The 25,339-nt window shown below is 41.9% G+C and overlaps 1 protein-coding gene across 4 annotated transcripts in view; it reads right to left on the reverse strand.

Annotated features, from left to right (window-relative positions):
* Positions 1-216: 216 nt before the first annotated feature.
* LYN (LYN proto-oncogene, Src family tyrosine kinase) overlaps positions 217-25,339 on the reverse strand; it is a 115,801-nt gene continuing 90,678 nt past the window's right edge. For all 4 annotated transcript variants that reach the window (XM_077876909.1, XM_077876910.1, XM_077876911.1 and 1 more), the window contains exons 11-13: positions 13,998-14,151; positions 10,472-10,603; positions 217-1,669 (exon numbers count right to left, since the gene is read on the reverse strand). In XM_077876909.1, the coding sequence (XP_077733035.1) occupies positions 1,467-1,669; positions 10,472-10,603; positions 13,998-14,151 (489 nt within the window). In that variant the 3' untranslated portion in view covers positions 217-1,466. The remainder of the gene's footprint in view (positions 1,670-10,471; positions 10,604-13,997; positions 14,152-25,339) is intronic.

Here is a 25,339-nt window from a genome sequence, read left to right on the forward strand (position 1 = left end):
AAACAAATCCTATTTGGCCCCCATACAGGGATATCCAGGCTGTCAGCTCCTGGTTTTCCAATCTGAAAATGCTCAAAGGATGGAGGTAGAACTTGTGCAAGTTCTTTAAACGATGTAACTATATAGAATCCCCTCTCATGCTCCGCCTCCCACAATGGTACTCATTTTTATGCTGATGGTAACTGGAAATGTTAAACACAAAGAAAAAGCTTGAGATGTTATTGGGACAGGTGTATTAAAATAAAATAAAAAATAGAAATATTAAGTATATACACAAGAGCATAAGTGAAACATGAGGTGATATAGCATTTTCTATTCAAAGCTTACAGTAGAAAAATTTAGTAAACAAAACCTCTCGTATCCCCTGCTGCAGGAGCTCTTTTGAACCTCCTCAGTCACTTATTCTCATATCTTTGTATAAATAGTCTCACACATGCTTTACACAATTTAGAAAAGATTGCTGAATCACAAAAATAGACTCAAAGATGGCATTTACTTTCTCAAGTACAATAGAATTAACATTCCATCATTAAAATAATGTTCAAATCATTGGAAGCAATAAAGAAAATTTTTATAAGGCCCTATCAGGCTCTGCAGAAATTAGAATCTTATTATTCTCCCAAAGTACATTGTCAAAAAAGTCTGTATATAGGAAATTGTGGAATGGAAAAGCAGGACTGTTAAAAATATTCCTTCTTGGGGTAGAGGAGTTCCTGAGGCTCTTCTCCCTTTCCTCAGAGGTCTGGACCAGCCCTGGCCATGGGCAGGGTCTATGTTGGGACACACAGCAGCTCACAGAGGACATTTCTACAGGAAACAGGTCAGAAGAGCATTGCTGCTGCTCTGCTTCATGTCTGGGGGTTCGGAGCAGTCTCCATGGAAGGAAAATGTTTAACAGTCTCAGATTCGAGGGGGAGGGGAAATCGCTAAAATCTGGGAGAGACCATTTTAACCTTCTGACTTCACCTGCAAAATGTAACAGATTGGATTAGTAATTTCTTAATAGATAAGCCAAAGCAGAGAGAAAATGCAAAGAAGGGTCATGATATGCATCTGGTTACTTTACTTTTATAAATGAGTTTAAGTCTGTTACTAGTTGAGAGATTCACTGCAGGAGCCTCTGAACCTCAGAGTCACACACTGAGTTGTAAACAAGAGGCTGGAGTGGGGGGTTCTGGACACAACAGGTGTTTTCTTCTCAGAAGGCTGTCTGCAGATGTTGGTCTAGCAAAGCAAGATTGCCAGCTGGGAGCAGTCCAAGCGGCAACCAGTGGGCATCAGCCAACGAGAAAGAGAATACTTTTCCATGTCGGGAGTGGTCTTCCTGAGTTACCTAGCCTCACTTTCAGGAAGCAGAGACGGTGGATGATCCTAGTGCGTGAGATACTAGCGCAACCAGTGATTGTCCTGTTTTCTTTTTGAAGAAAGGAGTCGTCCCAACGAACGGCCAGGAGTCTTCCTGTGTGTTAAGGCTGCTGCTGATACTGCCCTTCTGTGGCAGTGTAGAAATCATCCAGGACACTCTGCAGGTAATCAAACGTTGGCCTCTCTTCTGCTTTCTCCTTCCAGCACATTTTCATGATGTCGTAGAGCTCGTCTGGGCAGTTCTCCATGCGGGGCATCCTGTAGCCCTGCGACAGGGCGGTCATCACATCGGCATTAGTTCTCCCTAAAGCAAAAGAAATGCACCATTGAGAAACCTGAGCAAGGGTCAAGCATTGCAGGGGGTGTTTGGCTCCCCACATCCTGCATCCCTTCTTGAAGCAAGCTTTAGAGGTGACGATGGGCTGAACAGTCCCCCGTCCCCCAACGAATACATCCATATGTTGGAGCCTGAGCCCCAGCCTCAGAATATGACTGCCTGGAGAGAGAGGGTTTTTAAAGAGGTAATCAAGTTAAAATGAGGCTTTCAGGGCAGGCCCTAACCCAATCTGACTGATGTTCTTAGAAGAGGAGATTCAGAAATAGAGACCAGAGAGGCTTGTGGGTATCATGCATGGCATCAAGGAAATGTAATGTAAATTTTAGTAAGAAGGGGATCAAGACAGCATTCAGTTTGCCAGAGTGAAAACAGGCTAACGTGAAGATGAAGACAGAGCAAGTTTTTTTTTTTTTTTTTTTTTTAATGGCAGGATAATGGACTTGATTGACCCTTAAATGAACTACTCAAACCCAATCTTTTTTTTTTTTTAAGATTTATTTATTTATATATTCAGAGAGAGAGAGAGAGAGGCAGAGACACAGGCAGAGGGAGAAGCAGGCTCCATGCTGTGAGCCTGACGTGGGACTCGATCTGGGGTCTCCAGGATCACACCCTGGGCTGCAGGCGGCGCTAAACCGCTGTGCCACTGGGGCTGCCCTCTCAAACCCAATCTTAATCCCCAATCTCAATTTCTTTTGTTGTATTGTTTCCAGCTTCTACTTGTAATAGGTACACCAAAAAGTCATCTTCATGTATATTATCTCATACCAATATATTTTTTTAAAATTAGCTTTTCCCTGTAAGTTTGTTTGAAGAAGTCAAAATCCTTAAATCAGCTAGCCCAATGCATTATGTCCCAATCATTAAATTGTCCCCTACAAAGTCTTCAGTATAGGCCAGAGTTGGCTCATACTGATTCTGCAGTATGCATTTTCTCAACATCCAGTGAGAAAGGTGGGGTGTTCATTATCCCTTCTGAGCCCTGTAAGAGGACTGGTATGGACGGATGGCTTTTAATATGGTCAACTGACTCAGGGTAGTTCAAGAGCTGAAATGTCAATCTTTGATACTAAGAGCAGCTTTAAGGGAAAAAAAAAAAAGAACATTTTCCTCCATGATTAAACTGGGATAGAGCAATATACTCATTTAGCTGTTTAACAGGATCTATCCACGTCTGTATGTTTTGTCTGCCTTGTGGATACCTCATTCTATAGGGAAAAAGGTATTTTATGAGGCCTATTTTCAGTTAGAATATGTCTGATACCTGGCATATGAGAAATTCCACTCATCATAACCAATTTCCTTTCCTTACCACTGGTGATCACTGGGAAGATTCTACAAGACAGCCAGAAGTGGGGATCCCTCGGTGGCGCAGCGGTTTGGCGCCTGCCTTTGGCCCAGGGCGTGATCCTGGAGACCGGGGATCGAATCCCACATCAGGCTCCCGGTGCATGGAGCCTGCTTCTCCCTCTGCCTATGTCTCTGCCTCTCTCTCTCTCTCGTGACTATCATAAATAAATAAAAAATTAAAAAAAAAAAAAGACAGCCAGAAGTGAAATGTCTTTTACTAGATTTGAAACAGGCTCCTTTTGAATTTATTCTCTAATCATTGTTTTTCAAATTGTAGGTCACTACCCATTTGAGAGCAACAAATTGATTTTTTTAGGGAGCTACCAGTATTTTTCAATATAAATCATAACAGAATGAAATAGCAAAGATCAGAATGCACTACCCATAATAAAAGTCAGTGTGATTTTGTGAAACTTTTGTTTTATTTGTGAAGTAGGGTTTCTGTTTATTTCTTACCATAGGTCATGACCAGTGGTACTGGTCTCTTCTGCCTTGGAAGACTCCTTGGTTTTAGAAATGGAAATTTCCAAGCAAATTTATAAATGCTAAGATCTCTTGAAAGTTGTTTACATGATGAATTAATTTTGCTCAAGTCTTCTGAAACACTATCTTCAGATATTTGTGTAACTGGAATGTTCTAATGGAAAGACTTCACTTTATTCTCATTGCTTGAAGCCAAGAGACTGATTTGCAGCACTTTCTTCATTTGGGGTTCTCGTCTCCAGAAATTATGTGGTTTCAGCATTGCTCTGGCTCTTGTCACTGACCCTGCTCACTTGGATAAATTTTAGATGAAATCTCTAGTATTTGCTTCTACATGGGCATTGCAGGGAGAAGCTCTGGGATCCTGGTAGGAGGACTAACATCCAGAATGATAGGCAATAACATCTGGATGGCCAACTTGTTAGGAATATCTCTTTCACTTTCTGCTTGGAGAACCCCCAGCTGAATAAAAGATCAGAATGTACCTACAGAAGAGATTTTTTCCAGGCCCACCCTCCCTGCATGACCTTGCCCCACTGAAGATTTTTCCTTCCTCATTCTCCTGTTTTACTAACTCTGAAGGACACTCCATGATGTGGATAAAGGCCAGGTGTGCTCCATCCTGCCTGGGGGAATTTGACTTGGTAAGAGGAAGAGAGAGAAATCTGAACACAGGAGTAAATTAACAAGCAAAAGAAGGCTATTTAATAACAAGTCTTTTTTTTTTTTTTTTTTAATGACAAGTCTTAAATGGAAGAAAGAGAGGGGGAGGGAGACCTCAACCAGACCCTAAGTTTAAATCTGATCCTTGGTCGTTGCTCAGTTCAAGAAAGCAAACATCCATTGGCCAGTGATGGTAAAAGCAAATAGTTTTATATTCCATCCTTCATTCTCCCCACAAGCATTTCCTGAGTGCTTACCACGGGACATGAGTTAGCACTAAGCTCTGAGAGACGCAAAGATGATTAAGACAGAGTCCTGTCCTCAAATGGCTCACAGCCCAGTGGAGGAGATAGCCTCTGGAGAGGGGAGGCGGGTGGGGAGCAGGAAGTAAGATCTGGAGTGGGGAGGAATTAGCAGAGGCTATACGTTGGTGAAGGAGAAAAATTCAGTACAGTAGAGAATAGAAAAAAAATACAGAGTTAGCAACTCTCTCTCCTCTGAATGGGAGACCCAGCTCCAGAAACCGTAACAGTTTGGAGAGACCAGGGGCCCTCCTGTGCATGTGAGCAAGGAAGTTGTGGCTGCCATGCGACCATAGTCTCCCACCCCCTAATAATTCTAAAAGGGTGATTTCTTTTTTTACATTTTTAAAATTGAAATTCAATTTGCCAACAGATAGTATAACACCCAGTGCTCAACCCATCAAGTGCCCTCTTCATTGCCCATCACCCAGTTACCCCATCCCTCCACCAACCTCCCCTTCCACAACCCTTTGTTTGTTTCCCAGAGTTAAGGTTTGTCTCCCTCTCTAATTTTTCCCAGTCAGTTCCCTTCCTTTAAAAACGGTGATTTTTTTTTGTTGTCGTTTGGAGCACTGCCTGTGATCAAAGTAAGTGTTTATAGCAGATGACTTCCCTGACTCCAATTTACATGTGTTATTAAGATGCTAGATAGGTCTGGTAAGAAACAGCCAGAAAAGACATGAGGCTTCAGAAAACTTTGTCATGTTCAAACCTTTTTCTTTGTAAGAGCAAAGCAAAACAAAACCTCAACCACAAAGATCCTCTCCATTTTCTTTAGGAAATTCATATATAAACATTATTACATTTGCTTTTAAGGTAGTGAAGTAAGAATCTTTTTCCCTACCTCTTTTTTCCCCCTTTAATTCACCCTAAAACAAAAAGAGAACAAGAAACAGAAACTTAAACTCCATCTTTGATGAAACCAGAAGACATCTGTCACTCAGAGGCAGAAGTGGGCCGAGCCAAGAGGAGGAATGTGAAACCGAAGTGCCTACAAGAGAAGGACACCAGTAACAGGCAGGATGTTTCACCCTAGCATGCCCTGGGAAGGGTCCACATGGAGTCGCTGCACATCCAAAGGATGGGAAACATTGATGGCTGCAGACAGACTGTACCTAGAGCCTGTCTGGCAGGTGCTCCAGGTTAATGCCAGGGAAACTGAGGAAGACAAGCTCCATGCTTAGGAATGCCAGTCCAGTGGAGGTGGAGTCAAATGGGGGATAGAAGATCAGGAATGAGGAGTAAGGCTGAAGATGGGAAAACGAGACCCTTCTGACACACGCCACAAGCTGAATGAATCCTGAGGACACAACCTTCAGTGACATAAGCCAGATACCAAAGGATAAATAATATTTGATTCCACTTACAGGAGGTACCTGGAGTTGTCAAGTTCATAGAGATAGAAAGTAAAATAGAGGTTAGAAGGGGCAGGAGGGTAGGGGAATGGGGAGTTATTGATTAATGGTTATAGTTTAAGTTTGGGATGACGAAAAGTCATGGAAATGAAGTCACCATGAAGTCATGGTGATGGTTACGTGATAATGTGAATATACTTACCCTTACTGAATCATACACTTGAACGTGATTAACATGGTTAAAATTTATCCTATTTTACCCCAGTAAAAAAATACAATGACAACAATGAAAGACACTGATACCTCCTCCCCAGTGCACCTCCAGAATGCTGATAGCCAGGCTGGTTCCCCCACTGGCAGGACCTAGAAGATTCTCTTCTGAGGAAACTAGATGGTCCCAGAGAATAGACATGAAGATGCAATCCAGGAGGGAACTAACAAGGATGATCACCATAGATCCTCGTTCCCATAAGCATCTCATCAAAGGAAGAGTGACAAGATAAGCCTTCAAGCAGTACCGGCCAACAGAGTGACAGAAACAGAAAAGCAGACATGAGACTCAGAATCTTCCACCTACCACCATATGACTTAGAAAGAGGACAGAAAATGGACAGGAGCAAATTTTCAAGGAAGCTATACATGAAAACTTCCCAGAATTCATGGCTACAAGCTTCCAAATAGGACAAAATAAGAGCCCAGCCTAACATAGCAATGACCAATGAAATTTCAGGGATAAAGAGAGATCCTGAGTTCTTCCACAGAAGAAACGAGTTCCAAGACACAGGACAGGATTCAGAAGCCATCCACTTTGGCCAAGCCACGTAAGAAGCCACAACAAGTGGAGGACTTTATAATTCTAGGTGAAAGCTTCAGGTACTAGCATTCATAACATAAGCAAATTTGATAATAGTACTTATTTAGCGATTAAATTTTATCTAGGTAATGGGTGTCTCAAGAAAAAGTCCTATTTGGGAAAAGTCCTAAGTGTGAATTAGAAGCAGAATATTAACTCTGATGCCTCAAATTTTCATGAGGACCAACTCCGAAGTCATGTACAGCAACATCATGATAAACTGTCTACGAATCCAGTGCTCACTCATCAATGAGAACAAGCAAATTTATAAATGCTAAGGAGAAGGCTTGGAGAAAAGGATTCCTCATAGCTTGGAGCCTAGGGGGGCTAAAAATGTTAAAACAACAGAAACTTGTTGAAATGGACTAACAGCAGTCGAAGACAAAAGGTTTGGGGGATTGGCCCAAAATACAACTGATGAGTGCAAGGCCTTTTTCTAAAAAGAGTGTTAAGAAAAAGACTTTTACTGAATTACATTTGGTGTGCACAGAAGTTAGATGTGTCCGCTCAATGAATCTATTTCAACACAGACACTGCAAAGAGAAAATGACACTCCTACCTTCTACTGCCCTGCATTTAGCATCTGACTACTAGAATTTTGATTAAGTAGCTTCTGCTGGCAAAATTGTATATTTTACTCTCTCATTCCCAAAAGTTTGTTCTCTGTTGGTGATATCAGTTTTGGCACCCAGCCAACATGTGTATTTGATACACCTCTAATCATATCTCCGGATGTTTCTAGAATGTCTCTGTCCAATTCACCAGAAATTGATAACAATGATTCCAATGGGGACAAGGAGAAGGACAGTTGGCTGGAGATGAGGAACAAAAGGCACACCACTTCCACCTATACTTCTTTGTATCTTTTGAATTTAGAACCATGTGGCTGTACTCTTACTTAATGATAAACAAAACAGGGAAAACTTCTTACTTAAGAGATAATAGTATGAGTATAATATTTTTAATTCTGAGCAATGAATATGAGAATATAACAAAAATTCCTGAAAGTCAATGCCTTTGAGGAGCATGAGGCCAGGGAGGCAATTTTTCATTAGAAGTCTTTTTGTACCACCTGATTTTTTTGATACACCATATATCACTTAAACAACTGAAATATTTAATGAAGACATAATTTTTAAAAATGAGAAAAGAAATGGAAACTTCAGAAGCTTATCAAAAATAAATTTTTTAAAGATTTTATTTATTTAAAAATAAAATTAATATAACCTACCATTTCATTGCCCAAGGATAGTTAACATTTTGGTATATTTCATCTTTAGCTTTATATTTCTTTTAAAAAACATGTTTTCACTTTATATCTGACTTCCTTAGTTTTTCTTTGTTTTGTCTCCTCCTTTCTCTTATTCCCATTATTTTGCAAAGCTAGGTGTATAGTCTCTAAATTGCTTAAAAAAAAAAAACCCCAAAGCTTAATGTATCTAGCACTCTTCTGGGTAAAGAAAATATGCCCGGATAACTCAATTATCGGTGCGGTCTCTCCGACAAGCAGTTTCATAACCGTGATGGAAATGGTCCGTGTTGGCAACATTCACTGATTTCTGTGCTACCTGTGTGAATCAAGTCCTCTGATATTTATTTATTTATTTATTTATTTTAATTTTTTTTTTAATTTTTATTTATTTATGATAGTCACAGAGAGAGAGAGAGGCAGAGACACAGGCAGAGGGAGAAGCAGGCTCCATGCACCGGGAGCCTGACGTGGGATTCGATCCCGGGTCTCCAGGATCGCGCCCTGGGCCAAAGGCAGGCGCTAAACCACTGCGCCACCCAGGGATCCCAAGTCCTCTGATATTTACATCAATAAGATTGTTCAGTTCTGTTCACAACTCCTAAGCTAGAGGCTCTCATGATGTACAACTCTTGCGACTAGACTACCTCAACCATCCAGAGCTCCTGACAGTATCTTGTATCTCCTGTCCTTACAGGGGACAGGCTACCTGGGAAGTGGATCAGTCAGTACTGTTTGGTTGGTCGTACTGTATTTTTTAATTAATTAATTAATTAATTAATTAATTAATACCATTTTTCTACTGCTTTTTTAAAAGATTTTTTTACCCTAAATATTTATTTTAAAATCCTGGACATTGAGCATAGCGGATGAAAACAAGGGTTTTGTGAGGCCTGGGGTTCAGAAGCAGCTCTGCCGGGAGCTAGTAATTCAGTTCCAGGCAAAAGGCTCCTTCTCTGAGCCTTATGGGCATTGTCTGTGTGTCATTATGGAGCCTGTCAAACATATCACATATCATTTTATGAAGTTAAATGTTTATTTGATCAGATATCAGATTATATGCATAATCTGAAGATACAGAATTTCTCTGTAAATAGATGTAGATTATAGATAAAGATACATAATGTCAGATATCAGGATTGATCAAGAAAATATTTCTTTTTCCTTGTTTTACAGTAATGTTTCTGTTCATTTCAGCATCTAGAGCAGAGTGGCAGTCAGAATATGAAATTTTGGCTCAAGGGGGATTTCATGGCACAGTCAGCCCACTGTGCAGCACCACCCGAAGGCTCTCCCCTCCCCGCTGGCCTCTGGGTCCCTGATTTCTCTATGGTTCATCCCTAGACAGCACTGAGGGAGATCAGGAGCACGAAGGCCACATTGCTGCTCTGTCCCCAAGTTTTTCTCATCCACAGCATGGTGTCTATCAAGATGTTAAATGGCTTAAACCCGTGATTCATTCATCTAGCAAATACCGACACCCAAACCACTGGGCCTCAGGATCCCATATGGTGACTGTCACCTCTGTGGGATGCTCAGCCCTCCTAGACAGCCCTGTGGCTCCCTCTTCCAATCTGCTGCTACAAAGGTCATAGTGTCAAACCAGCATCCATCCTCCTCCTCCTCCACGCTCATCTTTCAATCATAGTGCACCTGCTCCATCTGATAGTTGTTGTCTATCTGACTTTAACCAGTCTCTTCCTACTAGAATATTAGCTCTCAAAGGCAGGAGCTCTCACTGCTGCATCTGGGCATCTCGAGGCCAGCACTCTCAGGTATTTTTCAAATGAAGGAATGATTTAAACATTAAAGATTTAATCTTAAATTCATCATACCCATTGATTTTGTACAAAGCACTAATGTAAAAAGCCTAACAACTACTGTGAAGGCTTTGGGAGAAATGCTTCTTGCATATTTGGGCACAGATCCTGGGAAGAGGGGGTTTCTGGCACAGTCTGACTCCAAGTGCTTTGGGTGTTAGGACTCTAGAGACACTGAATGGATGTCTTTGCATTGGGGAAGTTATGGATTGGAATGACCTTTCACTAATAAACAGACGTGGTTATTTCCCGAAGAGGCAGAGGTTCCAAAATATTTTATACAAATCTCCACTTCAAAACTAACCAGAAAGCACTGTAAACTCTCATTTCTGTGTCTGTTTCCTCCTCTACCAGGTGTTCTGCTTAGGAGGAGCACCATGTCTCACCTTCTAATCCATTGTCCCATCTGCAATACCTGTGGGGGTGTTGGGCCCCTTCTCAGCACCAAGTGATGGAATCCATTGGTGGTGGGAGGCACGGGGAAGAATCCGCATTCAATCAAATAAGAAGGCAGAGAAATGTCTAAGCATTTTTAGAACAACTCCCACCGAAGACCGTCATCTAGAACAAAGTGCTTATTCTTAGCCTTTGGAGATGGGCTTATTTTTTATGCCTCCTGTAAAAGCCATGTGGCTTTTTTTTTTTTTTTTTCTCATACAGACCACTGGAATGGAAACAAGTAAGTGAATGATACCTGGGTAAGGAATCTTCCCATAGGTGACGATTTCATACAGGAGAATGCCAAAGGACCACACATCAGACTTAATGGTGAAACATCCAAAGTTGATTGCTTCTGGAGCTGTCCACTTAATGGGGAATTTGGCACCTACAGGAGAACACATGTCTTACTTGGGCCTCTGAGATGAAACAAAAAGGTCATGGGCATGTGGCCTTCATACTTTCCTCTTTTGGGGAAAATTTTAATTATTTCCTTTGAGTAACTAATGCATACACATAGTGCAAAACAGAGACGGTACACATGTTATACTGAAAATAGGTGCCTCCCTCCCTGTTTCCCTTTTGGGCATTCCCCTCGCGAGTAGTCAAGTTTCTTTTCTTTTCTTTCTTTTTTTAATTAATTAATTCATTAATTAATTTGAGACAGAGAGATGGAGAGCATGAGTAGCAGGGGAGGAAGAGGAAGAAGCAGACTCCTCACTGACCAGGGAGCCCAATGCAGGGCTCCATCCCAGGACCTTGGGATCATGACCTGAGCTGAAGGCAGAAGCTTAACCAACTGGGCCACCCAGGTGCCCCAAGAAGCAAAGTTTCTTGTGTATCTATAACTAACTTACTTTAAACAAAAGAGCCTGACACAGAATGTAAAGGCATTTGTTTTTAGTTTATATATTTGTCCCTCAATAGCAGCCTCTAAAGCATAAATCTTCAGTGTTCAAATGTTCTCAATGAACCCATACTATGTTATATGGAATATAAATGTCTCTTGAAAAAAAAAAATAAAATAAATAAATGTCTCTTGATGTGTATAATCTTGCGGACAAATCTCTGTGCGCCCATACCAATAGGGATTTTAATTTTTTTTTTTTTTTAAAACACCCTGTTAACATTTTTTTTTTTTTTTTTTTTTAGATTTTATTTATTTATTCATGATAGTCACAGAGAGAGAGAGAGAGAGGCAGAGACACAGGCAGAGGGAGAAGCAGGCTCCATGCACCGGGAGCCCGATGTGGGATTCGATCCCGGGTCTCCAGGATCGCGCCCTGGGCCAAAGGCAGGCGCCAAACCGCTGCACCACCCAGGGATCCCCTCCAATAGGGATTTTAGATACTACTCCAAATGTTAAGGTCTCCTGCTTTCATTTGCTCAGCTCAAACATTACTACGTCTAGGAACTGGGGAGCATAATGATCTGCCCAGAAAGAGATATTAATGACACTAGGATTCTTGTGGGGAGCTGGTGAGGCCTAACCTGGCTTGGGGGGTGGGAATCTTGTGGGGGTACCTTGAAGAGAGTAGGGACTCAGGCACAGAATGTTGTCCCTATATCCTGGAAAAGGTTAGGGGGTTCCACCAACCATTTTTTTTTTTTAATTTTTATTTATTTATGATAGTCACAGAGAGAGAGAGAGAGAGAGAGAGAGAGAGAGGCAGAGACATAGACAGAGGGAGAAGCAGGCTCTATGCACCGGGAGCCCGACGTGGGATTCGATCCCGGATCTCCAGGATCGCGCCCTGGGCCAAAGGCAGGCGCCAAACCGCTGCGCCACCCAGGGATCCCTCCACCAACCATTTTTAAAAACTTTAAACATGTCTGCTTTTATTAGGTCTTTGCTTTGGAATTTCTTCTGGTGTCAGACCCAAATTGGAAATCCAAACAAGATCAGTAAAGATAGCAGAAAGCCTCATAGAACAGTAGGTATGGTGCAGGGCATGCACTGTTGCACATTCTGGGGATTAAACCCTGCATGGCTGGGTAGCGGCAGGGGGCAGGGTAGGGCCAGGTGGCTCCAGTAGGGACCCCAGTTGTGTGTGGGGGTGGTTAGTCCCACACAGTGCACCCAGTTTGAATCCTGGTTCTAATGCTTCCAATGTGGCATGACCCTGGCAAGCCTTTGGGTTTTCTTGGCACCTTCTTCTATAAAATGAGGAAACAGAACCTCCATAAGGTTGGTGCCAGAGTTAACTGGGTTAAGCTGCATGCTTGGCATAGGGTAAATATCAATAAAAGGTAAATATTACTGTTGCTCTGAAATGGCTACTATTTAATTCTAGAATCTAAGCTCTCTGCACTAAGCCACCTGTCCCACACAACAATAGTTGTTTTTGCGAGGCACCAGTCTTGTTCAATTCAACAAAACCAGTGGAACATGTTGTAGCTGGCAAACTTTGAGGCTACATCTCCTGAGTTTGATTCTTGGTTCTCCCACTTACTATGGGAATTTGGAAGCTGCTGAACCTCTCTGTGGCCTCACCTATAAGGTGGGAATGATAATAATAAGAACAACAAAATAGAGCTTATTACATAGGATTGTTGTAAACATAAATGAGACAACGTATGAAAAGCACTTAGAGAGGTGCCTGGGTGGCTTAGTCAGTTAAGCATCCGATTCTTGGTCTGGGCTCAAGTCATGATCTCAAGGTCCTGGGATCAAGCTCTGTGTTGGGCTCCACACTTAGTGGGGGGTCTGCTTGAGGATATTCTCTCTGTTTCCCTCCCCTCTGCCCTTCCCCCTTGTTTGCACTCTCTCCCTCTCTCTCTAAAAAATAAGCAAATAAGAAAAGCACTCAGAATGGTGCCCACTATACTCTCTACATAAATACTCTCTACATTTTAGTTATTATTTTTCACCCCCTTTCCTCAAACTGTTGAGGACAAATTATCACCCACCTAAGAGAATGCAATCTCGAGGCAGAAGGAGAACTGCCTGAAACACGATGGGCACAAGAAATACTAAATAAATCAAAACGATGTTCTGAATCTGCCATCTTTATAAATCTAGTGGACATCTTCCAGAAAGAACATGCACATGGTTAAAGGAAAATAACACGTGTTTAATAATTTTTAGGAATGTCAAGAGAGTGCTTGGCTCTGCAAAAACATTCACTCAACTTTCATGAGTGAGACTATCAGGATCCTTAGATCCTAAGCAACATGGATGAGTCTCCAACGTTAAGGGCGAGTGCAGCCCCAGACAGGGTCCAGCGACAGAGCCACACATAGCAACTGAGAGTCTTATGCTTTTCCATGCGTTTTTAATTATGTGTATAATATGGAATGCAGTTAAATAAAAGAGTGCATTACATTTACTTCTCTGTGTTGATAATTTCCAAGTTTTAATTTGCAATGAAAAGGCCAGCACAGGCTACAGAGTTATCATTACAAACGTCTTCTCTACAGTTAGGAACAGTGGACTTCATTGTTTGGGTAGAAGCTTTAATATACAATATAAACAAAGCGTTTTGAACTTGCCAAGTCTCTTTGTGTTTTCCTGTGCTTATTTGAAATACAAATGACAACATCTGTCAACTTTATAAACAGTATGTGAAGTTAATCAGGAGAGTAATTTTTAAAAACAAATATTAGAACATACCCACAAACAGCAACTACGGTACCTTGTGAACATTTTATTAAATGAGTTCTTTTTTTAAATGATGACTATTGTAGTTGCTTCGTGAACCATTCTCCCTCCCCCACCCCGAAAAACCAGACAAAAACAAAACTAAATAACAAAACACGTAAATATCGTGAAGACAACATACCTTCTCTTGCTGTGTATTCATTATCTTCGATGACTCGAGCAAGACCAAAATCTGCAATTTTGCACATGAGTGACTCAGAAACCAGAACGTTTGCTGCTCGTAGATCTCGGTGGATGTAGTTCTTTCTCTCGATGTATGCCATTCCCTCTGCAATCTGAAAACACAAAGAGGCTCTCATTTTCAATTTAGGGTAGGTTATCCGAAAGGACCAACAAGGAAAACTGAAAACCTTTCAAAATCCTGAAATCTTTTCATGTATATTATTCTGATCATTCAAGTTTTAAAAGCAGCAGGTACATGACAATCAGTATTTTGAGTCCTTTCTAAAATAACCGTCCTCACCGCAAATCTCCAATGACAGGGGTTACGGTCTCAGTGTGATTTTTAACAGAGCTGCCTGTCTTGACATTTTCTAACGTGTGGGGAATCTTTTTAAGACCCTACAAAAAAAAAAAAAAAAGACCCTACCAAAATCTTGCACATGGATACACAGATGTCACGATCCCAGTGTTTCAAGTGAGGCACTGGAGCTAGAGAAAGTGACACACTACCACAAATAAATGATTGGGGTATCGAGAACAGGATGTCCTTGGGCAGCAGCATCCTTGCTGTCAAGTTAATCACCAGCCCACAGAACTGGTTCTCCAAGTTCTCCGGCCTCAGTCCTGTTCCCGGATGAAGAGAGATCCACCCTGACCACAAAGCACGATGATGATGGCAGGAAAGAATCCAAGAGTAAAAACAAAACCATAAAGTAGGGGCGGTGAAACTACTACTCATTGCTTGCTAGAAAACTGGGTTTTTAGGGAAATCAAAATGAGATGTTTGGGGAAAACATTACCAAACATTATAAAGATAAGGATCTGGAAGGAAGGAACAAATCAAGGATAGATATAAGGAAGGATGAAAGGAAGGAACTACTAACTGTATCTGGTGAGCAGTTAGAAGGACAGCTCTAATTAGGATTATGTCACATAGGAATGAATGTATTCTTGTAGATTCTATCTCGAAATCCAGAAGTCTCAGCTTGGAGGACCTGACTTTCCCCACTCGTGCACCCAGCTCAAACCCCCTTTCAGCGAGGCCACGCTGCTTCACAGAGGCAGAGCTCCTTATTGCTGGCTCTGCTTCACCTTGACCCTCACCTGGACCATCTTTCCTCCCTTCTCTTGGCCAATCCGAGGTTTACCAGGCTTCCTTGAACTGCTCCCAGAAGACTTCTCCTCACCCTGTGCCCACCCTCCACGGTCAGTTTGTACAAAAACTATCTGCACCTACTGATCATAGCTCAGTCTTTATTTTTATGCTGTTTCATGCACTTATTGTTGTTCTGCCTGCCAGACAGTAAACACCTCCAAGCCAGAAGCCACACCTTGTTCCTTTTTTCTGTCTTTATGTGTATCTATCAGAACCCCCCACCTTGTCACCAAACCTTCTCAGAAAGTTCTTTAGGAAATGCACTGGGTTTTCAACACTACCAGAATACTGTCTTGCCAGCAACACAGACACAAAAATTCTGGCGTCTAATAATTAGCACACACTAGGGCAGTTTTGAACAGAGAAAATCATACATTAGAAGGAACAAAAGAGGTCTGATCTTTTTCTTTCTTTTGTAGAAATGGCAATTAAATACTGTATGGCTTTTCCAAGCAAGAGTATTGTGTGTCGCCCCGGAGCAGGGCAGGTCAAGTGTAGAAGAGGGCTACGTGCCCCTGCTTGGGGCATGTTGGAGTCAGGTCCCTGCCTGGCTGGCCTGGCCAGCCTCAGCTCCGTGACTGTCTGGGCTATCATGTCCCTGGACAGGAATACTTTAGTCCTCTGTGCAAGTCCTACCAGGCCACTTCCTGCTTAAAACTAGCCTCAGGGGCACCTGGGTGGCTCAGTCGGTGCAGTGTCTGCCTTTGGCTGAGGTCATGATCCTGGAGTCCGGGGACGGAGCCCCGTATCAGGCTCCCTGCTCAGTGCAGAGTCTGCTTCGCACTTCCCTTCTGCTTGTCCCCTCTACTTATGCTCTCTCTCTCTCGAAATAAGTAAATAAAATAAAATATTTTTAAAAAACACACACAAAATAAATTAGTCTCAAGACAATGTCTGAACTCAACACTGCCACAGAGGCCCTGTATGACCTAATGCCTGCTCAGCCCTCATGCCTCTTCACTGTGACCAGCTCCTGTCCTGAAGCCCTGAAGCCTGGTTCCAGAGCTTCCTCTGCTTGCTGTGGAACATTTACTCTAGGCCCTTCGGCTCGGCAACTTATTCTGAAGGCCTCAGTGGAGACGTCACATCCTCTAAGGAGCCTTATGTGACTCCCACCCGTGAATGTGGGTAGTCCCAGGGCTCCCTCGTCTGTTTACCTATGGTCCCCGCAGGAATGTCAATCCTTTGGGGCAGGTGTAGGGTAGTGCACATGGCTGTCTTTGGGCCTTCAGGTCACATTCCAATAGCTACATACAAACTGCTCAGGAACCCCAGAGCCAAAGTTGGCTGCGATATCAACCTGAGCCTATGCTGAAAGTTGGCAGTAACCTGCCCTGGACACCCCACTAGGGACTGGACCGCTGACAGAGACTCTAGGACGTGGCGCCAACTATCCACATCTCTCTCATTCTTGCTGGTAGATTTTAATGACCTATATGTTATTTTATTTTAAAAGATCAGTAACTGTCATTCCCCTTAGAACTCTGATGAGGCTGAAAGGACATTTCTTTCCCAGAGTCACACCACAAGTTAGTGCAATGGTTTGGAAATAAACTTAATGTCCCTTCTGTGCATTTAGCAGTTAAATTAAGTCCTAGACCCTATGCTAGTATTTCTTAACTTTGGCTGTGTCTCTGGGGATCTTTAAATACCGCCCTACCTAGGCCTCACCCTCAACCAATTATTATTTTTTAATATTTTTATTTATTTGAGAGAGAGCACAGAGGAAAGTGAGAGGAAGAAGCAGTCTCCCTGCTGAGCAGAGAGCCAGATGCGGGGCTCGATCCTGAGACCTTGAGATCACGACCCAAGCTGAAGGCAGACAACCAACTGAATGACCCACCCAGGTGCCCCGCCCTCAACCAATTAAACCTGAATCTGTAGGAATGAGGCCTCCACAGGTGATTCCAACATGCAGTCCGGGTGGAGGACCGCCCTAGGCCCTTGTGACTCTAAGTGTGCCCTTCGGGCCTGGAGCAGCCTCAACATCATGTGGGAGCTTGGGAGAAGTGTGGCATTTTGGATTTTGACCTTGATTTATTCATTCAGAATCGGAATTTCAACAAGATTTCTGGGTGATGGGCATGAACATTAAAGTGTCAGAAGCACTGCACTAGATCATCCACTTTTAAGCTTAAACTATTTCAGGATTCCAAGTTCTACATAGGGGGCACCTGGGTGGCTCAGTCAGTTAAGCCTCTGCCTTTGGCTCAGGTCATGATCCTTGGGTCCTGGGATCGAGCCCCACCTTGGGCTCCCTGCTTGGTGGAGAGTCTGTTTCTCCCTATCCCCCCACCCCCCATGTTATTTCTCTCTCTCTCAAATAAATAAAATCTTAAAAAAAAAAAGTTCTACATACATTGGAATGAGTTTTTGGTCTCAACACATACCTACAACCTCACAAGTGGATTGCTGTCCTCACAATGCTTGGGAAAGGAAGCTACTATATAACTCAGCTCAAGCAACAGAAGGAGCAATACGTGTATGGCCGGCAGTAGAGAGCCTAGGTCAGGAGGGAGGTGTCATGTAGGAGCAGGCTAAGGTCCAGGGACAGATGACAAGGGGCTGGGAATGCCTTGGCTGAAGACCTCATTAACAAACAGCTTGAAATATGTGTCATGAGCTTCTGTTTTTCCTGTCACTCAGGGAGAGTATCCTTCAGCCTCACAGCTTGGGGATGAAGGCCTATCTCCTTCTATCTCATGGTTCTGGGGGCTGTGCCATTACTTAGAGGGCTTAGGAAACTGATCTGATCTTTATGGTTTAAATCATACGAAGAGTCCTCTTCATCCTGGACCACAGCAGCCTCATAACACCAGGCCCGGTGATGTACAAACACATTGAGTCTGTAAACTTCCTGCCTAGGCCAACGAAGTAATTAACCATGTGTCTCATGTTCAGGTGCTGGTTCTTAACTCTGCATGAGAGAGTCTGGGTATGAGGCTACTGGAAATTTGAAATAAAAAGCGCCCCCATTACCTAAACTGAGGACAATCATGTAAGAAGATAATGTTAGCAATGTTTTCCTACTCCTGGTTTAAAGCTCACTAATTTACGTTTAGATGTGCTTTGCATTTCTCATGTTCTTCAGCTCAGATAGCATGGCGAATGTACATTTCTTGGTTCCTCTTTTTGTACCTTCAGTGGAAATATATGATGATGACATTTCTCCCTATGGGTTGTGTGTGTGTGTGTGTGTGTGTGTGTGTGTGTGTTTGTGTTGTGTTCTGCTGTCCTGGGAGGGCCGAGAGGATTATTAAGTAAGATAGTGACCCTAAGCCAGTAACCCACATGGGCTCTGGTGAAGTTCCAGGGATCTAGAACCTGGTAAAAGTTCTAGGCACCGGGGTGATATTAAAAACGCTGTTTCCCAAGTTACAGGACCGTCTTATCTTGTCAAATGCTAAAGAAGCAGACTTCCAGTCGCATGCAATGCAAGTTTTTCAGAGACGCCTTTTGAATGTGCTGTCAAAAGAAAAGAAATTGGTCATCCGGTGTCTGCCAATCAGCTTTCAAACACGGGGGAAGCAAAGGGGCTAAACAAAACATGTGCAACCACAGACAAAAGGCATGATCGAATGATCTGCCCACCAATATGCTGGCCTGCCTCCTTTGCTGCTGGTGTGATATAGGAAGTGTGTATGTACCCTCCGTGGCCCACAACAAGTTAGAAGGTGTCATGCCTTCCAGGTGGAGGTGACCCAGTGGTCTTGGCTGGTGAGAGAGCTGGATCAGGGGTGGATTGCAGACCTTCATCGACATCTCAGAGGGCTCTTGCAGGCATATTCTACATGGTAGTGTTGCCGGCGTGTGCCTATTTTATGGTATATTCATATCTACAGATGTGATTTTACATACCCCCACATGCACACACACGAATACATACAAGCATATGGCAAGTTTTCAGAATGCCAGCATTTTGTAAAGCATTACAGCCTCTGCTCCCTCTGCTCATCATTTTCCACTATGCACATACACGTATACACACACAGACGCACAGGTGCACACTTATGATACACAAAGTGGAGACGGAACACAAAATCTAGAGTCCTAATTACTTTGCAGATACATTATTTCCCCAGGGTACAAGGTCAGAAATCAGACCAAAGTTGTCAGAAGCATTTGGACTGAGCTAACTCATTTAAATTCCTTCTCCAATATTAATGTTTAGATAGAAAGTCTGTGTTTCTTTTCCCAAAATGAGGAGTAAACACTGCAGGCAGCTCAGCAGACCCTTTTCACACACCCCTGCCTGGGTTGCTCTGAGGAAGGCAACATGACTCCTGCTCTCTGAGTGATCCACAGCTTCCATTATCAAATAAATTTACTGAGAAGTGAGTTGCCAGGGGTCAACTGCGGGGGGGAGGGGGTCTCAGTACAGTTCTGCTTGGGGCAGGAAATACCTAAGGCCACAGCCCCTTGGTAAATGATCAGTGGGCTTATTTTATGTGGAATACAACTCTAGAGGGAAAAAAAAGAATCTCAATTATGTTTTTACATACCAAAGCAGAGCTCAAATAATCCTCCTGACAAGTGACTGTCCTTGTTAGCAACGACCACAGAGGTCACTCATCTTTTTCTGTTTTTTTTTTCAGAAGCCCAATCAGAAACATGTTAACCCAGCATCCCACACAGTAAGTACACCCCAGCTTCCAGCAGGTTCTCCCCCATTCAGATGCTCTGAGCCTTCAGCAGACCCTCCCCAGGCCTGTGCTCTATGGATGGTTTGCTTGGCACACACACTGGGCTGCTTTCACCAGAGAATCTGAGTGACGCTTTGGACAAATAACAAAATGTTTGTGTGGACTGCCTTGCTCTGGAAGTCTTGCTCTGGTGCTCCTGTATTCATCTTAATTACTATCACTTGTCTGAGAATTTGGCAAATAACAAGCTATCTTGCTCAGTGAGTTATTTTTTATTTTAATGAGAAGAAGCCTACATTTGAGTCAGATGATGGAGGGAATAAAGGAATGAAAGGAACCTAATTGAGGGACTCAATGAGATCTCTCAAGCAAAGCTAAAATCTACCCCAGGAAATTCCAGCCTAAATGAGAATCTGGAACTGAAAATACAACCTGTCTTAGAATTGGCTGGTTGGAAAACATTTGTCATCTAGACAAGCGACGAGAGAAATTAAACAAGAAAAGTGCCAAAAGGCAGGAAAAGAATAAAAATCTGGTTTTCTTATAGCTTTACCTGTCCTGTTAGGCATCGATAACTTCATTCTTTAGATATGTATTTCCTTCCTACACTCTGGAAAAATAGAATTCAAATAACTAATTACTTTCAAAAGTCCTAGGAAGCATGTGAAATAATGATAATATTAGTAAGTTGGAATGGAACAAATGAGTGGCAATTGGGTAAAATCTACAGTCAGTGTGAAGAGCCTTTTATAACAACAAACCCCCAGAGTTAATCTTAACTGACCTAAAGACCATTTAATGACAACAGAAAAGCAGAATGCAAAGACAATGGGGAACTTCTGAAAAGAAAGCTTAAGTAAGAACTCATCTCTGTACTCCAAATATGACAGTATTTGTTTTAAAGCACTTGATAGCTTCTGTAGAAACACTTTTCTATTAATATTCATTGATCTTTCCATTCTGGAGTCCTACACTCTTCAGCCTGTAATTTGGTAGAGGAAGGGATGGAAGAGAGAGCTCATTCCTTGCTCTGCTTTGGGATGAAAATTTTTCAGAAATGTTGTTTTAGCTTTATTTGGTTATTATAATGTTTTTCTTTACTCTCCTTTTCCAAGCGAAATTGCTAAGAAGTAGTGAATGGTATTACTTTGATGACGGTGATGATGGTGATGATTATAGCTACCATGCATTGGCTGCGTACTCTGCCCAGGCACCTGGGTAGGCATTGATAATCCTTAAAACAAGCCTATGAGGCAGGCAGTATTTGTGGTGAAGATGAGGAAGCTGAGTCTTAGAGAAGGTAATGTTTTCCTGGATAAAATTGGATTTGAACCCAAGCCTGGCTGGTTCCACCACCTGTGCTCTTAACCATTCATCCAGACTGGCTTCTTCCTTTACAAAGAGGTACAAACAGTGGAATGCTCACAGGCAGGTAAAAGGAGGGAGAAATAGAAATAGAAAAACAATATAATTTAAAAAGTGGCCAAGTTTGTACAGTCTGTCAGACTACCTTCAAAGCTCAAAGATGAGGGCAGTTTGGCATACGCAAACTTAGGGCTGGTGAGGTTCCTATGACTGGTCAAAATTTAATCCATCCAACAGTATGCAAGATTGTCTCAGGGAGACATTCACAATGTCACTGAATATCATATTCAAATCAGTAGGTTTCCATAAAGGAGATTCACATCTGTAGCAAAAAAGGAAGACAAATTTTTCAACTAATTCCCATAGATGTTCTGAAAACTTGTTGGGCTACGTCACATGCATTAGGATGGCTATTATAAAGACAAACAAACAAGCAAAAGAAAAAACAAAAAAACAAAATAACAAGTGTTGGTGAGAATATGGAGAAATTGGAACCTTTGTGCACTGCTGTTGAGAATGTAAAATGGTGCAACCATATGAAGACAGAATGGGTATTCTTAAAAGAAATTACCATACAAACACAGAATTACCCTGTGATCCATCAATTTCACTTCTGGGTATAATCCACCCCCAAATTAAAAGCAGATGTTTGTATAGTATATAACAGATACCTGTACACCCCTGTTCATAGTAGCAATAGTTTTTCTTTTGTTTTTACAATAGTCAAAAAGTGGAAGCAACCTATATGTCCACTGATGAATGAATGGATAAACAAAATGTAATCTATACATACAATGGGATGTTACTTAGACTTCCAAGGAATGAAATTTTGACACATGGATGAAAATTGAGGACATGATGTTAAGTGACATAAACCAGTCACAAAAGGGCAAATACTGTACGTTCCACTCATATTGTGTACTTAAGAGTAGTCAAATTCATAGGGACAGAAAGAAGAAAAGTGATTGTAAAAGGCTGGTGGGAGGGAGAATGGAGAGTTGTTTAATGGATATAGTTTTATTTTTGCAAGATGAAAAAAGTTCTGGAGATGGACGGTGGTAATGATTGCCCAACAGCATGAATGTACTTATTACCATTGAACTGTGCACCTAAAAGTGATCAAAATGGTGAATTTCATGTTCTGAATATTTTACACCCCCACCCCCAACATACACATATAACTACTGGAAGCCTCCCAGTGTAGGAAAGCAGGATGAGCACCTAGCGAAGGCTCTTTGCTGTAGGGAGAGCAGTCAGCATAGCACTCATCACTCCCCCACCCCCCACCTGTGCAAGGCAACTTCCAATCAAGGCGATGTGTGGCAGCTCATGGTGGCACACCAGATGGGAGCACCCACTTGCACACCTGAGCGGGACCAGACCAAACTGGGAGGCAGACAAAGCTCCTCCCACATCACTTCTACCCCTTCGACAGCTCCTCTGTCCAACCTCAGATAAACCTGACCATGATGTGAATACCTAACTAGGGATCAGCAGGAAGTAGAAGGATTATCGATCCTGCCTCAGGACATAGTTCGACTGTTGTGACTAGGGATCAGAAACTTCAGAATGACGCCGTTTGGTTTTATAGAAAATGAGGTGAGTATCTTCCAGAAGCCTCAAGTTTTCCACTTTGCAAAATAGTGATAATAACAGTATCAACCTGGTAACATCCAGATGAGATTGAAAAGGAGAATGGAAAAATGCTTGATGCAAGGCTATTATTAGTCTCATTACTATACTATTATTAAATAGAAAGTCCAAAATCCAGATTTGCTTCCAAATAGTGAAATGACAAACAGGAGAGCTGATCCTTTAGAGCCAAGGGACAAGTGGCGGGAAGCTGCCGGCACAGGATGGAAGTGCAGCCCAAGACCTGCCAGCTGGCAGCCTTCAGCGAGCCGGCTCCCTTTTGCTGAGTGGCTGCCACCAACCTTGGCAGAAGCTAACTTCCGGACTCTGCCTGCACTCAGCATGACGAGCTTGCTCCCTTACACCAACTGCCCGGGAGTGTAAAGCAATGATCTGCCAAAGACTCCCCTACCCTCCCCGTCTTGAAAAAGACTCTCTACTTCTGTACACTCAGGACAGGGCAGTGAATAAATGACACTTGGGGATTCAATATCTCCTCTGCCTACTGTCCTCTCTTCTACATCAATTTCGCTGCTGCCACTATGATCTAAATGAACTATCCCTTCATCTGTGGCTAATGAGCCATGTTCCTGCTTTGAAAAGACAAAGAAGCAAATAGTTCATGACTTACCCTAGTGAGGCAGGAAAAGAGAAAAAACCAATGACTCCTTTTTCTGAGCTTGAATACGGATTGTCTCTGAGGCAGAATGTGAACCAACCCCAGAGTCTCAAATTGAGAAACAACTCACTCTACTCAATGCCAAATTTTGCTTGGTGAAAACAAGTTGTGAATGTCGAGAGACGTACAAACATCCATATTTTGATCTTGTTATCTGGCTACTGGTGGCAGGGGTTCTAAAGTAAGGAAATAAAATAAGTAAAGGTTTGTTCACAGGAATGTTTTGTATTGCTTTTTGTATTAGTGAAGAAGTAGAGATTCTTCATAGGTTGATCTATTAGAGAATGTTAGAAAATCATGATGTAATCATAAGGATAGAATATTATATTGTAAAGACGTATACGTTTATGAAAGACTTTTAATAAAATGAAAAATTATAATATTCAGTTCAATACATACAGAACAGCACATACGATACAAACCTAATGTGTAATTAGAAATAAATAAAATGGATGGTGATGAGCTAATTGAAAAAAGTGAGTAAAAGTTTAATGAAAGAGTTCCCAGAAAAATCAACTGCAAAAGATAAATATAGAAAAAGATGTCTGACCTCATCTACATTAAATAAGTATAGATATAATAATGAATGCTAAATCTGTCAGATTGGATTAGAGAATGTTAACAATACCCAGTTTGGGCAAGGGGATGAAGCAAAAGGTACTCTCATTTTTTAGAAAGACTTTCAGGAATAACTATCAAAATTTAAAATGTATACACTATTTTGGTAGATCTACAACCTACAATTTATCATTTATTTATTTATTTATTAAAGATATTATGTATTTACTTGACAGAGAGAGAGCACAAGTAGAAGGAGCGGGAGAGGGAGAAGCAGGTTCTCTGTTGAGCAGGAAGCCCGGTGCAGGGCTTGATCCCAGGACCCTGGTATCATGACCTGAGCCAAAGGCAGATGTTTAACCTACTAAGCTACACAGGTGCCCCCACAATTTATCATTTACACACACTTTCACAAATATACAAACATGTAGAGAAGGGTCTTCACTATATACTGTTTCTTACAGTAAAAACTAAACCAAACCAAAAAATCCCTAGAAAATAACATAAATGTCCATCAATAAGGCAATGGTTAAATGAATCACAGGACAGCTACACAGGAGCAGAAATAAGTAGCTTTAAAAGAATGAGGAGGATCATTCTCCACTGATATGAAAAATAGCCCAGATATGTTAAGCTATAGAATTGCAGCATAATACGTATCGTGTATTTCCATGGGGGGTGGGGAAGAATGACCATAACCTATGCTGGAACCTGGAAATATGCCTTAGGATTGTTAAAATTGGGACCAAGAAATCGGGGTAAGAGGGTTTTAGTTTCTAAGCTATAGTATAATTCACCTTTTCTTTTTCAATCCATTATAAATATTATACTTAAAAAATCATAAAATAAAACTGAAATATAGCATAAGAACACACAAAATGCTTATAACAGAATGCTAGGTTCTGGGATCCCTGGGTGGCACAGCGGTTTGGCGCCTGCCTTTGGCCCAGGGCGCGATCCTGGAGACCCGGGATCAAATCCCACATCAGGCTCCCGGTGCATGGAGCCTGCTTCTCCCTCTGCCTGTGTCTCTGCCTCTCTCTCTCTCACTGTGTGCCTATCATAAATAAATAAATAAAAAAAATTAAAAAAAAAAAAGAATGCTAGGTTCTGAATACCATTTTTTCAATAATTCTATCATAAGTACGCATTGACTTCTAATAAGAAAAAAAAAGTCTACTTAAAAACAAGTGAGATCTGATACAGATCACATTTTCTCAGAATATCCCAGAGCATGAATACTTGTTTTGTGCTATATGAACCCTAAA

The sequence above is a fragment of the Canis aureus genome, chromosome 28, assembly GCF_053574225.1.
Source record: "Canis aureus isolate CA01 chromosome 28, VMU_Caureus_v.1.0, whole genome shotgun sequence".
Taxonomy (NCBI): domain Eukaryota; kingdom Metazoa; phylum Chordata; class Mammalia; order Carnivora; family Canidae; genus Canis; species Canis aureus.